The sequence below is a fragment of the Ursus americanus genome, chromosome 9 (genome assembly GCF_024610735.1).
Source record: "Ursus americanus isolate L20-20 chromosome 9, mUrsAme1.1.p, whole genome shotgun sequence".
NCBI lineage: Eukaryota > Metazoa > Chordata > Mammalia > Carnivora > Ursidae > Ursus > Ursus americanus.
The window spans coordinates 69452675-69468916 of record NC_142135.1 but is presented as its reverse complement, the minus strand read 5'-3'; the positions used below and the strand labels follow the sequence as shown (position 1 = coordinate 69468916).

The following is a 16242-nucleotide window of genomic DNA, read 5'->3' as shown; positions in this document are numbered from 1 at the left end:
GTGTCTCCATTTCCGGGGCTGTAATGTCCTGCGTTGCTATTCATAGCCTTATTGTCGGTGTTGCTTCTTACTTTTGAGTTGCCTCCAGTCATTTCAAAAAGAGGTAGGAATATAAAAATTAATTCAAAACTAGGAGTAATTTTCCTCTTCCTCTAGGCCCAATTCTTAAGGCCAACGGAAATGCCATCTCCTCCAGGAAGCAGCTTGGATTCCCCCAACCTCAATCCATTACTTCGCTCTCTGTACCCCCAGCACTCTGAGCACCCACCTCATATCACACCAATTTACTACCACATCTCTGCTCTGGTCCTTTGTAGTGTTAACTCGATTGGCCACCCGGAGGCAGGGCCCACCGCTTCCTCATCTCGCGCCTAACACTCAAGCGTAAAGCCCTGTACACAGGTGCTGTCTGGTGAATGTCGTGTAATCTCTAAGAACGAATTAAATGTGCCTTATTAACAAAGCCCCATGCTTCTTTAGAAGTGCATTCTAAATAAAAAGTCTACTTCTTAGACTAAAATATTCTCATCTCATCCCTGTGCAAATATTTGTATGGGGCCTGCATTAGAGCTACCTGAAAATAAGAAGTTATAATGGAAACAGTGACACAGCCTTAAGTGAGGCAACCGAAATAGGAACTACTTTAATACTTTTACTGAAATGTTCTCTGCTTGATAAAGTTCATTACCAGAATATCATCTTTAAAAGTGAAATGCATTCAGCTGAGCACTTTTTTTCATTTTGTAAATAGATTTTTCCTTGCCTGAGCTCTCCGTATAAAGTACAAAATAGTCTTCCATAACATTAGAAAAATGTCACCCATACGTAAAGCTAGATTTTTAAAATAAAATAGATTTTTCTTCTTCGGCGTTTTAAAGGTACAGTAGCACCTTCTATAGCAATCACCCTGCACCACATGCCATAGAAAGGGCTGATCACCAGCCTGCAATCTGATATGTTGTAAAATGTGTTGAGATAACATATTAGAGCCCAGAACAAAGTTAAGTCCCGTGGGATCTCCGAACGCTATAAAGTCACCATCTTTTCAACATTCCCCTACTTATGCTCATGGTTCTATTTAAAATGACCCCGGCACTAATCTTTTTCTCACCTATTCAAAATGACACAGAAAAGTAGCTATGTGGTAAATTTACAACCCACGTGCCAAATTTTCACATCACACCAATGAAAAATTATATAAGCGTATTCATCCCACACTTTTGTTTTGTCTCGTTTTTACATTAAGAAGTTCTTGGGCGGTCGGGGGTCAGCGTAGTCAAAGTTTCTTTACGGAGTAAGTTGTTACCCCACTTTGAAAATCTCCCGTGTGTTGGGGTGAGACATCTCAATAAAGATAAATGGTACATCACCACCAGGGCATCTGGGCAAAGAAGTGACGGCAGAAATGAAACCTTGACCTTTACATGTTTTCGGCAGAGGAGTTCTTTTTCTAAGAAATGAACATTCATAAATTTATTAATGTCATTTTACCATAAGCACTGCATTCTTGCTATTTTTAACCAAAATTCAGACACAATTTTATGAATCTTTCCCCGGTCTCAGAAATCTATCCTTTCTTCTCCGCCCACCCACCCCCCATTTTCTAAAGATTGCAAGTTATAGACAGGCAATTGACCTCGGTAACTTTTTCCGCTGGCTTACATTTTTTCTTTCTTTTCAAAGTACTCTTTAGGGAAAAAAGGGGGGAAAAAGAAAGATAAACACACTTCATATAACAAGTGCCATAAGACAAATATGTTCTGGCAGACATTTCCCAACTTGTAACTCAAAAGAATTTACATCATCCAAGTGTAAGTGCAAAGAGTAAAAGAAAGAAATCTCAAAATGGATTTTTGTTCCACTTTCAAACTCCGAGGCTAAAGGAACACAAGTGTTTCACTTCAGAAATGAGTAACGGATGACTGCAGTATACATACACCTTTCTCTTTTTGGAAAAATTGCACATAAAAGAGCATTTTTTGGCACGGCTGACCTGCAGAGATATGGAGCTAAGCAGAGTCATGAATTCACTCACTCTGATATGCACACATGATACGCAATTAAAATCTCCATTCACATTCCTGCCGGGTTGTCAATCATGAGGAAAGCCTTTTTGACAACAGTCAGCGAAGCGTACCAACTAACCGCTCAACAGGAACTTAAACAGTAACAGCTTTTGTTACTAGCAAGAACGAATTTTTTACCAAGATTGGGTTCAGTTTCTAAGAAATCATTATGCTCTGAATTTTAGGGCCTTTCATTAAAAATGAAAATGTGTCAGAAAGATTTTGTCTGGCAAGCTGTGTGATGTAATATCTAGAAAATATGAGATAGACATAAAAAAAAAATTCCAGCCTTTTCAACTGGCGGAATCTTTCTTAACTTTTCCCATGTAGAACAATGAACACTGATCTTATAAAGCAGTGTGCTGTGGGGAAACGTGACATTTCTAACTTACTCTGAAGTTTTTCACTAGAATTTTACAACTTTTCAAACGGCTCGGGACGGCTAATCTTACTTGAAACGTGACTGACCGGCTTATAAACCAATGGGAGAATGACTTTTTTTCATCATAAGAGGAATATTTCACATGTCAGAAATATTGCATGCATCAAACCTTTCAATTGATGGAGCTCTATAGAAAATATTATGCACATAAATTCTTTCCAGATGAACCCAGAAGGTACTCAGCTCGTAACTTACTTTCTGTTGAACATCTAATCAAAGACTGCCCTTCATAATAGCACATTAGTGTGCCTTAAAGTCATAAATCCCTAAAAACAGGGCCAGTAAAATTGAATAGAGGATGTTTATTAATCTGCTGCTGTGTCTGTTTTGAGCAACTAACCTTGGATTACAAATTTGAAACAAGTTAATACCATCCGATATTGAAATATCTGTCTTCTTCCTTATCGTGCTCTGTAACGGCGAGAGCAGATGCATCTGACCATTAGCAGTCATGACAAATTGCCTCGCTAATGAACGTCACACACTGAAAGTGCCATAACTGATTAAACTGTAATTTCCCACTACCAGAGAGAGTTGGTGACTCCAGCAGTGGGCAACTCTGATATTCTGCCAACAGGCCTCCAGGGCACAGTGTGATAGTTAGAACAACACTCTAAATTCCATATGAACAAATTCTAAAAGCCTATGTGTCTACAACAGGTTTTTAAAGAACATTAGATAAAACAGCTTAGGTCGTGGCTGATGAGCCATGAAAAATGGATGTGTTTTAACTATTCGGTATCCTCGCGAGTATGTGTGAAAGAATATTCCCCCATGTGGATTTCTCTCTCTCTCCTTCTCTCTCTCTTTCTCTTTCTCTCTCTCTCTCTCTCCTTCCCTTTCCCCGCCCCCAAAACATTGGGTGTGCTTTGCATTTCACATAAAATCTTTCTTTTGTCAGTTCCTTTGTTGGTGCAAAATTGGCAGCAGTTCAAATTCAAAGTACTGCTATTCATTTACTGACCAATGTCATTCTAGTTCACATCAGCCAGCGAGCTAAGCTCTAAAAAACATAAAAGACTTGCTTCGCCACTGGCTAGTAATGTGTACATTTTTACAGAGCTTAAACCTTAATGCTTTCCCTGAAACTAACAATACAGGATATCTTATCATTCCTTTTTCACAAGCAGGCAGCTGCTGAAACGCTTGCCACTTCAAAATATCAATTGCTTGCCAGAGTTTTCCTCAACACACCCTGTCAAACTCATGTATATTGTGCAATGAAAATGGTGCAGGCTGAAAGCTAGAAATTGTGTCAAATTCTGCTGTAAGGGTATGATGTGCAAAGAACAATGTATGACAACCGTAGAGACTCCAAACAATGGCACTGGAGCCAGGGACTTCATAGATCACAACTGCGCCTGTACATATTTTATTGTAGGCATTATATATTTAAAGCATGACAAATGTACCATTGTACATTATGTGCTGCACAAACACAGGCTCCTCCCCCTGGTTCGCCTTTTGCATTTCTCTTGATGATGGAAACATAGTTGAGTTTCATTTCTTTTTTCTTCTCTTTAAACATTTAAGGTTCTCAAATCATAAAGGAGACACACACACACACACACACACACACACAAGGTTATCAAAATGAGTAAGAGAAAACAGAGACAATAATACAAGATGGGAAAATGAGATCTTGTTCACTTAACATTTTGGCTTCTCTCTGAGGACACAAAAGCAAGGATTATCTTAAACACTAACCAAGGGTATCAAGAGAACTACACTATCACTGTGCCTATAAATTGTTGTCTACCTAATTTTAATACAGATAAGTGCTAGCTTATTGATTTGCACGATTTTCTAGCAAAATGGAAATCCCACGTGAATGTGTTCTTTGTGTGCAGAAAATATGGTTTAAGAAGCTTTTACTATTATTGCTTTCCTATGCCAAAAGAACAATTAAGCAAATAATACGTTGCTACTGTATCGGGTTTATAAACTAACACCGATTCCTGTCTGTTTCGATTATAAATACCCCTTCCTATTTCCCGACTGACTCTGTGGACTTCAAATGCTTCTGGTTATTGAAAAGTTGTTTTCCTTCCAAAATGTCTCCTTAAATAACACCCACAATCTGAAAACATTGTCACTTTGGAGCACACCTACTTCCTTATAAAGGGAGCTCATGATTACAACAACGCTACACTAATTCAGTCATTGGCTGTGGAAATGGGAAACATGTTTATGGGAGAAAATTAGTGTGAATATATATTCGTCTCCTCTGTGACCTAGCTCAGGTTACAAAACCTGCATCACACAAGTAGCCTGGAGTGGAATTAAGGGACTCCAGGCGAAGGAAAATGAACAGATATGCTTTTAAGGTGTTAATAAATATTTTGGAAAGAGAATAGGTGGTTTAGGTGCTTAGGGGTGCTGACCTTTGGTGTGTTGATTAGTGGGACAATGATGCATTATTAACACCCAGCAGCTGTACCTGAACGGCTGCCATGAATATAATAGCCTTTTATAGCCATCAGGGGAGTGAGGTAGGAGGCCTTTATTAACCACCAGACATGATTAGCACATTATGTGAACTTTAGTAGGCAAATTATCTCTTATTGAAATATAATGTTGGTGATAACTAATTGTAAACATGATTTTTAAAACTTCCCAGTGAACAACTCAACATTTTACTACCAGTCCCCTCATTATTGGTTGGTAATCGACAAAAACGCATTCTATTGTGGGCTGTCGTCAGTCACTGAAGGCTGACTTTGCAACTATTTGGCATTACAAGTTCAGGGATATTAGCATACATGCAAACTTTCTCTCTCTAATTAAGTAAAACTGCTCATGAACTAGAAAAGCTGCTTTGGGATTTTTCTTCCTCTTTATTTCTTTAAGCAGTTCTTAAAAGATTAGTTTTGCAGTAAATTTTTGAGAGTTACCTTGAAAAGTAACAGCATAATTTATTTCAAAACGCTTAATTTTGGGAGAGAAAAGATTATCCCATTAGCCTTAGTAACTGAACATAGCGCGGAGAGTCCATTATGAACAGTCTTTTATGCCCTGGCAGAAAGTCATTAACATAAAATAAATCATTAGCTTTGATATTAAGCTTCTACTATCTGCAGGTTTCTATGATTAATGTTCATGACTGCATGTGCCAAATGATAAAATATACTTTTTGTTGAAAGGTTATCCGGACTCTTTATTATTAACATTTCTCTTTATACAATTGTTGCTGGCATTTGGGGCTGAGGCCTGTTGGCATAGAAAGGAAGAACTGGTTTCTACAATGTATGAAGACGCCACTGAACATTACACTTTACCCATCATTTTTTTAAATTAACCATTTAATTGAGTTAAAAGACTTCAGAAAATCAGGTGGTGCACAGATACGCTTTCAATGTAATTGGACTGTCTTTAGACCCAGTCGATCCATGTGGTAATTAATCTGGCACACTGTATTTTGCAGCTCTGACCCATCCATCCGAGGAAGGTACAGAGGGCAACTCGCTCCCCTGAAGTCAGGAGCTGTAAGAGGGCATTCCCTCTGCAGCAGTTACACTCAACTTTTCGCTCACCTTCCTAGGCTGCAAAACAGGCAACAACTCCCACCAAAAGCATCTCTGACTACGTGCTGCATTTGGCTCTCAACAGGGAGAGGGAGGGAGAGAGAGGGAGAGGCCCGTGGGGGGAGGGGCTTATCCATATCCGAAAGGGGGGGATTACAGACCTACCCACATATGCCCCACTTTCCCCAATTCACCTGTGACCCTCTACAAAAGGTTCTCCATTTCACTCCCACGCTGAAAGAATCACTGGTCCACAACTCTGTAGAACACTGATGCCACTCGAGGAGCAGAAATACAAGGAGTGGGCTGAGAATATGGTTATTTTTCTAAGGTCTACCATTGTTTGAAGTTTTGAACATCTTTCACCGCAGGATTTCAAAATAATCTGCCTCTGTTGACTCCTTAATTCTTGTAAGACTTCCTCGATACAAATATAAATTATTTTCTCTAGTGGATACTTGGCAGACTGGGACACAGGTGGATTAAAGGTTTTAGTGTAGAACTTTTACCAGACACAACGAAGTCAGGCTCCTAAAGAGAATGGAAAACAGAGGGGGAGGGGTCATGTCCTTTTCATGGTTATATTTATTTTGCCTAGGGAGTAAGTCAACAGGTTTAAGGGCCTTCAGTTTTTATCTCAAATCTTGAACAAAAAGGAGTCTTTTCTTCAGAGAGGCCTATGGTTTTCCTCAGAAAGCTCTAGTTCTTTAATCTCATCCGGTTATAATATGCCCAATTAAAGCCCTACCATTGGAAAGCATCTTCTCCTGTGAAATACGGCTACGTTTCTTGAAATGGAATGGTAATGAGGCATTCCCACGAGCCAGTATGACTTCCCTTGTTGTTGCTGTATGCATTGATAAGATTCTGCCATTTATGACAAATTCTCATGCATGTATGGCCAGAAATATATCCAGGACATGAGGAACACGTGAAAACACACACTCACCCAAACATACACACACACGACGTACACCCCAATTTCTCTGACTTGGTAACCTCCAGATAGATGTTCCAAGACGTCAGTGGAAAGCTATTCTATGCAGAAGCTGCCATTGTCAGATATGTATAACTTGTAGGTCTTCATAGTAACTCAAAATACTTTATATTTTCTTGGCCACTGTCAAAGCTTCTTATCAACCAACCATAGCCTTAGTTTAATTAGGAGTCCTTTCAAGATAGTTTCATAAAAGCACATAACTCAGGAATGAACACCAATAAATACTTGGCTAAAGCAGAAGCATTTAAAACTCCAAAGTGAAAAATGGACAAACAGAAAAGCATTAATAGTAACATTGGTTGCATGACCTTTGGTAGTATAAATATGTATAAATGATGATTTTTCATGAGTAAAATGGAAATCTGAGGATAGTGTTTAAAAGTTCGCTTTCAAATTATTCATCAAGTGAGGCAAACTTGCCATAGACCAAACTACAGAGGTCTGGAAAAATATTGGTACCTCCCGTCATGAAAGAGCAGGGGATTTCTTTCTGGCATTATCTTCCTTCTGGTCTTTTCTGCTGCACCATCAACATCCAAGCACAGAGCAATATAATGTTCCCATTTTCGAAATGAATGCTATAGGGAGAAACATGTTATAACCAGGAAAAGCTCATTCAGGTTAATGTGAATTCCATGTCTCGAAGTATTATAGAAGAACAGCTATAATTAACAGTCTGTTGGCACTTCCATTATAAACCACATTTCTAAGCAGTTTATAACTCAACTGTTTTTAATGAGAAATTGCTCTTCGGGAGGAAACTTGGCATGCATGGTTTAAAACAAAAATTCTCAAATTCATTAGGGCAGATGTAAGCTGTATCGTCTTGGCACTCCAACTTCCTAACGGACAATCCATTTAACACGATTTGGTATCGACTGCGGGTCCCATCAACCGCTGGAGACCACAGGCTATCTGACTCTGAGAAGTGCAAGGATCAATTGAAAAAATATCTCAATAATACCAAAATGGAAGTAAAGGAAAGGCAAGAAAGTATCTGTAGAATTGGTAAAAGTAAATATTCCCATATTTAAATTTTGCTTCAATTCAGTTTAAATAAACAAGGTGGCGTTCAGGTATTTAGATGGTTCACACGGGAGCTTCTTACAGGCAAGAACTACCATTTGGGCCACAGGATTTATGAACTACGGTTTACTACCATCTTGTGTTCTCCTAAGGTGTACATTTCAGATTCTTGGATTTCGTTGTATACAATGTAAGTTTTATCTTAAACAATTGATAATATTTTTAAAGTGTAATTGTGAACAGCATTCAATCAAGTCATGATCATTACATTTCATTTTTGTTGAGATACGAGCTAAATATTCTGCGTTAAGACTTCCCAGGAACCTTGAGATTCATGTTTGGATAGTTAAAATGTAGGATGCATTATCTAAATTGATTAGTTAAATAAGTCCTGTGTGTCCAACTCCTCTCATTTTCGTTCTCCATGCATATTCTGATGAGAACACTTAAGTCTGTTAACCCATTTACTTTCTGTAAGCATAACTCACCCAACTTATAGCAGGCCAACTAAAGATCAGGAGACCACAGTCCCACTTCCATACCATTTTACAATCTAAATAAAGATTTCCCACTGAAAAGGATGTTCCAGGAGCTGTTTCCAAGCTCTAAATACACTATGCTTAAAATGGGGGGGGGAAACTAGTAGAGCTTAGAAATGACTGCCATAGTTATTTCCCCTCACAGCATCCTATCCACAGTTTCTTGGTCTATTATTGCATGACCTTATGTCATTCACTCAGATGAGGAAATGCAGAAAAAGAGAAGAACCTAATTCAGGATTTTAAAAAAGTGGGTATGAGCCCGAAGACTGGCAGATTCCAATTTCCTTAACCAGAAAATAGGGTCAGGTACTAGAGGAAGAATGGATATGTCAACATGATGATGGTAACAATGATGACAAGCAGGAAAGGGAGCATGCTCTCCAAGACAACCACAATGCTGAGTCACGTTCCCGAGGAGAGGAGGAGAGTTCACATTAGAATGTACAGACCTCCCAGGTTCAATTTGAGATTGGGGCAGAGAGAAGCCAGGGTGCCAGGCTCTTCCTGGATTGGAGGTGTTTGGGAAGGGGGGAGGGGGAAGGGGAGAAGGAGAAGGGGGTAGAGGCAGGAGGCACAGAGACAGACCTGCTGCTGAGGGCAGGTCTTCGAATCAGGACAGGAAGGGTCACCAGCAGTTGAGAAACAGCCCCAGGGTCTTTTCAACTTTTTAGTATCCCAGCAAAACGTTGGAAAACACTAGAATAAATCATCCTTTGTAGCTTAATAAGATTTCCCTCCAATTCTCTATGTTATCTCTCTCTTGAATTGAGCCCATCACAAAAAAGTATGGCCACAAAAATAGTTCCACATACCAAAACCACTACTTAAGACCCAGTTTTGGTCCCAAGGAAGCCACTGTTAAACTTGGAACTTTCCCTTTTTCTTCCAGGTTCAGGTGCTTTACTTCTTTCCTGTTCTTACATCCCTTGCAATCACATCATTTAAAAAAGATCTACAATAAGCAGCATATTAAGGTAATATTTAAATATCAGTTTAGTCTTGCTAACTAAATAAAATATTAAAACACTCCTAAATATCATTATTCAGTAACTTTAAATATATATGATAAACTGTGAGTATACTAAACCACATAAGCTGTGTTAAAAATAGCATTTGATCTCTCCAAAACCCATAACTACAATTTTTGCATAGACATTTAAAATTGGAATTTGTGACAGTGAAATATCCCACAAAGTCAAGATAGCTACATTTGAGGTTTTTTATGATATCTGATTTAGTGGCCCAAACCTATTGCTTGTTTTATGCTCTTTCTTACCTATAAAAATTTTATTTAAAGCACATTTGAAGGAACTCAAAACTTAAGAAAGATCCAGCCAATTAAACTCCCAGGGGAGTTTTAATCACACTAACGATGTCCCAAGTATCAACTATGAATTTACTCAAGTCCTAGAAGTTATGGAGGTGGGTAGAGAACTAATCAAGCATGATGCTCTAAATTGCTTATAACCCTCCCCTTCCTCCTCCTCCTCCTTCTTCCATCCTCCTCTTTTTTCTTACATTTATTAATTAAAGTAGGAATAACGACTCCACCTTAATGTGCTTGCACCTACTATATTTTAGATGTGCTGAGTTTTGCCACATTTAAGTACAAGACATAATGCTCTAATAAATGGGAAAATAAGCTCAAAGGAGATTTAGCAGAGACAATAATGAATCTTGTTTTTTTTCAAAAGTTATTGAGTGTTTAATGTTAGCCCTGACATTTCAACGCTGAGTTCGTCACAAATAGGTCCTTCTTCCTATGTTTATATGAAAAGATTATACACTGTCCTTCCTCATTTCAATGACAAAAGCCCAACATCCCAAACGGCCATTATTCTTTACTCTGTGTATAACTAGTATTAAGCGTGGGTTTGTGTCTTGGACTTCCCTGGGTCTAAACCAACCAAAGAAAGATTCAGGACCTGATTCCACAAAAGCAACCACTGAGAACAGTGAAGACCATTATTTCCTCTCCCACTGCTGGCAGAGGTCAGCATCCCTGTGATTAGCCATGTCATAACATCATTGTATTACTGCTCCTTATGTGGGCAGATACTGAGCAATAACTGAACACATCACATCATTGCAAAAATGAAAAAGTGCCACTTCTTTGTCCCAATTTAGCATAAAATCAGTGAAAACAATCTTTACAAATGACTATGCACTAAGAAACTGAAAGGAACTGTTATTACTCCTTAGGTATAGATTTAAACTGATGCTCTGACACCTTCGACTAGGACAAAAAATGGGACTATATTTTACTACTGCACTCCAGTTGTGAGCTCCTTTCATGCAATTTCAATTAAGGGATACAATGTTACTTAAAATAGTCTTAATTAGATGAAACTGACTATGGTACCATCTCTCAATGTCTGAAATGTAAGCATGCTCTAAGTTCCAAGAGGTGAACACTGTTACTTTCAGCCTGCATGTTTCTGTCCAGTCGAAGTGCTACGCTGCTGTTTCAAAGGCTGACCTATATACAGCAACATGCCATCCATTCTGGCTGTTTGTATAAGAGATGCCTTGCACTGTTGCCATAACCAACATCATCCGCATTGTTCTCACTTTTCTCCCGCAATGGGCTATGTGAAAATGGAGGCCAGTTTGCATAGTGATGTGCTCATAACGTAGTGTGCTCTTACAATAGAGCAATAGTAGATTAAACTGTTCCCAAAAAAATTCCTCCTCTGGAGTTTATTGACTGAAAAATGTAAGTAGCGTTTTGGCAATCTATAGAGCAGCAGCCGAAAGTGTCAGCAGGGTAACACAAGCTCCTTTTAGTTTAGAAAAGCTTCGGGAAGAGGATATTCATTTTGTGGATTAGGGTCTCTTCTTACATTGAAAAAAAGATCACTGGGAAAATTGTAGGTACAACTGCATGATTCTGAAGCACATAAAGATACTGGTTCCACTGGGATTTAGCATACCAACTTTCACTACAAAAGTGCTGACAGATTTAAAATAAAGATAATTATTAATTTATGATCTTATCAACCTATTAAAAACAAATAACCTGACAAAGTAAGTGTTTCTTGTAATAACCCACATATTCATTACACCTCTGAAAGACCCAAGGTTTACTTTGCTGTCTTGGCTCTTTGAGGGAAGTCTGATCCAACTTATTTTTACTAAATATAGATACAGATTTCTTATGTTACCTCTTCCAAACTTCTGCCCATCTTCCATATCCCTGCAAATGCACTTGAGTCATTGTAAAAATGAATGCTAGTTGACTACATTCTAAGCAACTAAAATAGTGAAGCTGGATAGAAATTGTGTACCAGTGCTGAGCATGATGGAGTAGAAAAAACTAGTGTCTGGGTTTTCTGGGGCCTACCAAACGTACTCAGTATATTTAATATAATCGGGGATCAGTGACAAATATATTTGATAGACTGCTATACAGAGAAAGGCAGGGGAAGGCATTCTTCGAGAAGCATTTCCATGAAGTCTCTTCCTACTATTAGAAGTATATCATGACTTTGCATCTTTAAAAATCCATTATTCCCTGGATAAGTTAAATAGAAGACTTGCAACTAGTCTATAGAAAAGGTGGCTAATTTGCATTTAAAAAGAACAGTTTGCTCCTCATACACGGGAGGACTTAAAAGGAACTTCAATGAGCTAGTAAAGAAATTCTGAAGACTTTCTAAATTAATTTATTCAATTCACAGCACAACGCACGAAAATTATTTAAAGCACTTAATTGGAAAATGATTTAATATATTGAAGTAATTCTTGATTTTCCAAAGCATTTAACTTTTAAATTAAATCTGACCCTACTATCACAAGAATGACAAGTGAAATGTGTATCCAAGTCATTACCTTCTTTTTGGAGCCTAAAATCACCGATAAATCCAGTAAGATTTGTCCAGTTTCACTGCCAAAATGGTTCTGACATTTTCATACTGGTTACTACCCTGGAAGATGTGTTTACTATCCATGATAGGTCTGCTACTTAATTATTTTTGTTAGTAATAGTGCTACGAGCAAAATATGTTACACACACAAAATACTTGCTTATAAAGGCAAAACAGGTTTTAGAATAAAAGAACTATGCTACTAACAAATAATGAAACTTGATCACACAAACTTCTCTTGCCAAAGTTACCCAAGCTTTCCAACCTGTTCGGAGCTGAAGAGCTCCATGTATGATAAAAAGCCTTCCTGCCTTGCTCAAGACTCTATTTCCTTCGTTTCAAACTTGCCTATCCATCATAGGCATACAGCACATCCCTTTTACTGAGCCTTACACGTACACAACATCAAGGAGCTTCTGCACTGAGTGATATCTGTAGTTCACTTAACTCACAGTGTGTGTGTGTGTGTGTGTGTGTGTGTGTGTGTGTGTGTGTGTGTCCCGACTGACCAAGACTCGGAGCTGCGAGGCGGTGGCGTGGTGAGGAGCCCGGAGGCTGAGGATGCAGCGCGCTAAATACCTCTATATCACGTAAAAAAGCTGTTTGATGATGCCTCGCCACCAGGCAAATATTAGGAGTCCCAAGGATTTATCCAGTGGAATTCACCGAGGGGCCGACAAGGAATTGCTTGCAGGGGATAGAGTATCAGGCAGGTCGAGCTGGAGCTGGGCGTCTAAACCACTCGCCCCGTGTCTCAGAGAACTCATTCCTCCCCTACGACGTTCACCCAGCGGGACCGCTTACACACGTCCAATAACCCCGAGACCAGAACAGCCGTGGCCCTGCGGCTGCTCTCCGAGGCCGGTCCCCGCGCGTCGACCCTCCCTGGGCCGAGAGTTGGAGAAGCACCGAGAATAACCCCCTCCATTCGTACCCCTTGACTATTCTATCTATGGGACAAGCTGAGCTCAGCAGTAGCCCCGGCCGGCTCCCCCCACCCCACGCCCGCCCCGGGCCACCCTCCTGGGCAGCTGCGCCAGGGTCCCCCGCGGCCTTGGCACCTTGGGTCATCGGCTGTAAGTGCAGCCCAGCCTGGGACCCTGCTCCAGCCCCGTGCGGAGTGCTGGAGCTTCGGACGTAAACTCGACGCGCTCGCCTGGCTTCTAACAAACTTGCAATTACCGCGCACCCCCCCCCCAGCCGGAGCTGTCCCCCAAACCCGGCTACCCCGCTGCACCCTGGCCCACAGACCAGCTTCCGAACACTGGGTGCGGCCGCCCGAAAGGGTTGGGGAAAACAAAAGACTTGTGGAGCAATTTTCCCGGCGGGGGGTGGAGGCGTCTCCTTGGTCCCTGTACCCCGACTCCCGGCTGCTCCCCTGGCAACTAATCCCGGTCAGGGAAGCGGTGCCACGAGTCCCCGCAGCCCGTGAGAGGGCGGGAGGGATAAGGGGAAACTAGAAAATAAACTGACTTCTCTTACTCTCTGCCTCCGTTCCCGGACCCCAGACACACCCCCAAAGTATTCCGTGGTTTTCCCTTAATTTTTTTTTAAACGCCCCCCGGCAAACCTAAGCAGGGAGCCTTAGTCGCGAACAGCAGGAAGGAAAGAATCCGAGCAAATCGTGTCACTTTCCGTACAATCGCCGTGTTTGGCAAACCCCCGGAGCTGCTGCACAGTATTTACTACCCAAGCGCACGCAGGGCTGTAGCGGGCTGCGAGCCGAGCGCGCCCGGGACCGGCCTCCGCCGACTGGCCCTGGTAGCCGAGCCGGCCCGCCGCCGCCGCCGCCCCCCTCCCGGGATCAAGCAGCAAGAACACGGTGGAAACAAAAGCAGAGCGTTCACCTTGTTGCAATAGTAGGGGTCCAGGCAGGGAGAAGGTCCCAGACAGGGAGCGTCGGGCGCAGCGGCGGGCTGGGCTGGAGGTGGATAAAATCTTACGTCCATTTCACTCTCACATCAAGCAACTCCTTTTCTTTTCCTTTTTTTAAAAAAAGTGTTCAGCAAAACAAGCTTAGACGGAACAGAGAGAGGTGTCTGGACTCAGGAGTAAAAGAAACACCTTCCTTCCCTCACATCCGTTTGTGGTTTGTTTAAGAAGAAGAGGAGAAAAAAAAAAAAAAAAGAAAAAAAAAGAGGGGGGAAAAGCGCTCAACTCTCCCCCAAGCCGCGGCGCGCACCCGTCGGCGCCGAGCGCGCAGCCTGCTCCGCCGCCGCCTCCCGGCCCCGCCGCCACAGCCGCCGCCGCCGCCGGGCAGGTAACTTCATGCGCTCATTGTCCCCCCCGCCCGCCCCCCCATCCCCGCCTCCCGCGCCCCTCGCCGCCCGGCACACGCGCTCGCGCTCGGGCTCTAGGTCCCGGGCGTTTTATTGGAGTCTCTGAGTTGCTCTGCTTTTAGTTTATTTTCTCCACCTTGGAGGCCTGGGATGGGGGGAGGAATGAAGAGGGGGACAGGGAGGGAGTGGGGGGGGGGTGAACGCCCCGGGCCGGGCGGGGTAGGGTGCGCGGCAGGACGCGGAGCTGCTCGCGGCCCAATGGCTGCAGCTCGGGTCTGGGGGCCGGGGGCCGGAGGAGGGAGGAGCGGAGAAAGAGGAGGAGAGCGCGGCCGGGACCGGGCCGGGGCGGCGGGACTCCGCGGAGACTCCGCTGTGCCGGAGCCGCTCTCCTCCCGGGCAGCGCGTCGCACACAAAGGGGCTGCGGAGCCCCAGCCACCGGCGGCCCCGGGGCACGGCGGGGAGCGCGCAGCAAGGGGGCGCTGTGGCGCACCCCCGCCCCGCAGCCCCGCCCCCGGGCCCGCCCCGGCCCCACCCCGCTCCTGTCGCCCCCTCCGCGGCGGTCCCCACCTCTTTCTCTGCGTCCGCCACATCCCCTTTCGTGGCTCTCCCCACTCCCATCTCCGCGTCCCCACTCCTACTCCCAGCCCCTGGTGGAGGTGGCTATTCCACGCAGCGCCGGTCCTGGGGACCGGGAACCCGCAGGGAGCGCGAATCATCTGTGCGCTGTAGTGGGCTACTGGGCTAGGGACACGAAGGGACTGCAGGGTGTGGATGGGCTTAAGAGTCTACCCCATTCTGTCGCTCGCTTCCGCCTCCAGCCCTCACCTCCGAAAGATCTGTGACCCACTGGAGGGTTTGCCAAGCTAAAGGCAGCCCTAGAGACTCTAGAAAGATCACGGGGGTAAATCAAAGCATAAATAGGGAAACAATCATCAACACACAAGATCAGACTAGAGGGAAAACACGTGCGCTTGCTAGTTGCCCCTGACGGGATTCTTGACTTTTTGTAATGGGTAGCCCAGTGATGTTCTTGGAGAGGCACAGAAGACCTGGAATCAGCCTCCCCATTTCTCTGGTTGGTAAGTGGGAGGAAGAAGTCACCAATTATGTTTTCCCGCCTTACCTCTGAAACACAGAAACTTGCAACTTCGTTTTTTCCAGATGGCTGGAAAAAAAAAAAAATCCGCGTATTTTGGCTGTAGTCCAACAGATTTATCCCTGAGGCTCTGTCCTTGGTGGGAAGTCCAGGCAAGAGTGGGTGATATTTGCCTTCCCAGGAGGAAGTAGCCAGACACAGTAGGGCCCAAGACCCTGCAAAAGAGCCTGGAAGTACTTCATCCTTTCCAATCGTTTCTGGTGCTAAAGTGGATACTAATAACATTCTGCCACTCCACACAGCTGTACAGTGCATGTTGATTGCCAACTGCTCTGTACAACTTTCTCACAGCTATGTTGTTTCCTCTGCAATTGAGAGCACCTGTCAGGTACAATCAGAG

The 16242-nt window shown here is 42.9% G+C and overlaps 1 protein-coding gene across 1 annotated transcript in view; it reads right to left on the bottom strand.

Annotated features, from left to right (window-relative positions):
- Nucleotides 1-14726, bottom strand: part of TOX (thymocyte selection associated high mobility group box) — a 293528-nt gene extending 278802 nt beyond the window's left edge. The window contains exon 1 of the mRNA XM_045789048.2: nucleotides 14314-14726. Within this exon, the coding sequence (XP_045645004.1) occupies nucleotides 14314-14415 (102 nt within the window). The 5' untranslated portion in view covers nucleotides 14416-14726. The remainder of the gene's footprint in view (nucleotides 1-14313) is intronic.
- Nucleotides 14727-16242: the final 1516 nt, after the last annotated feature.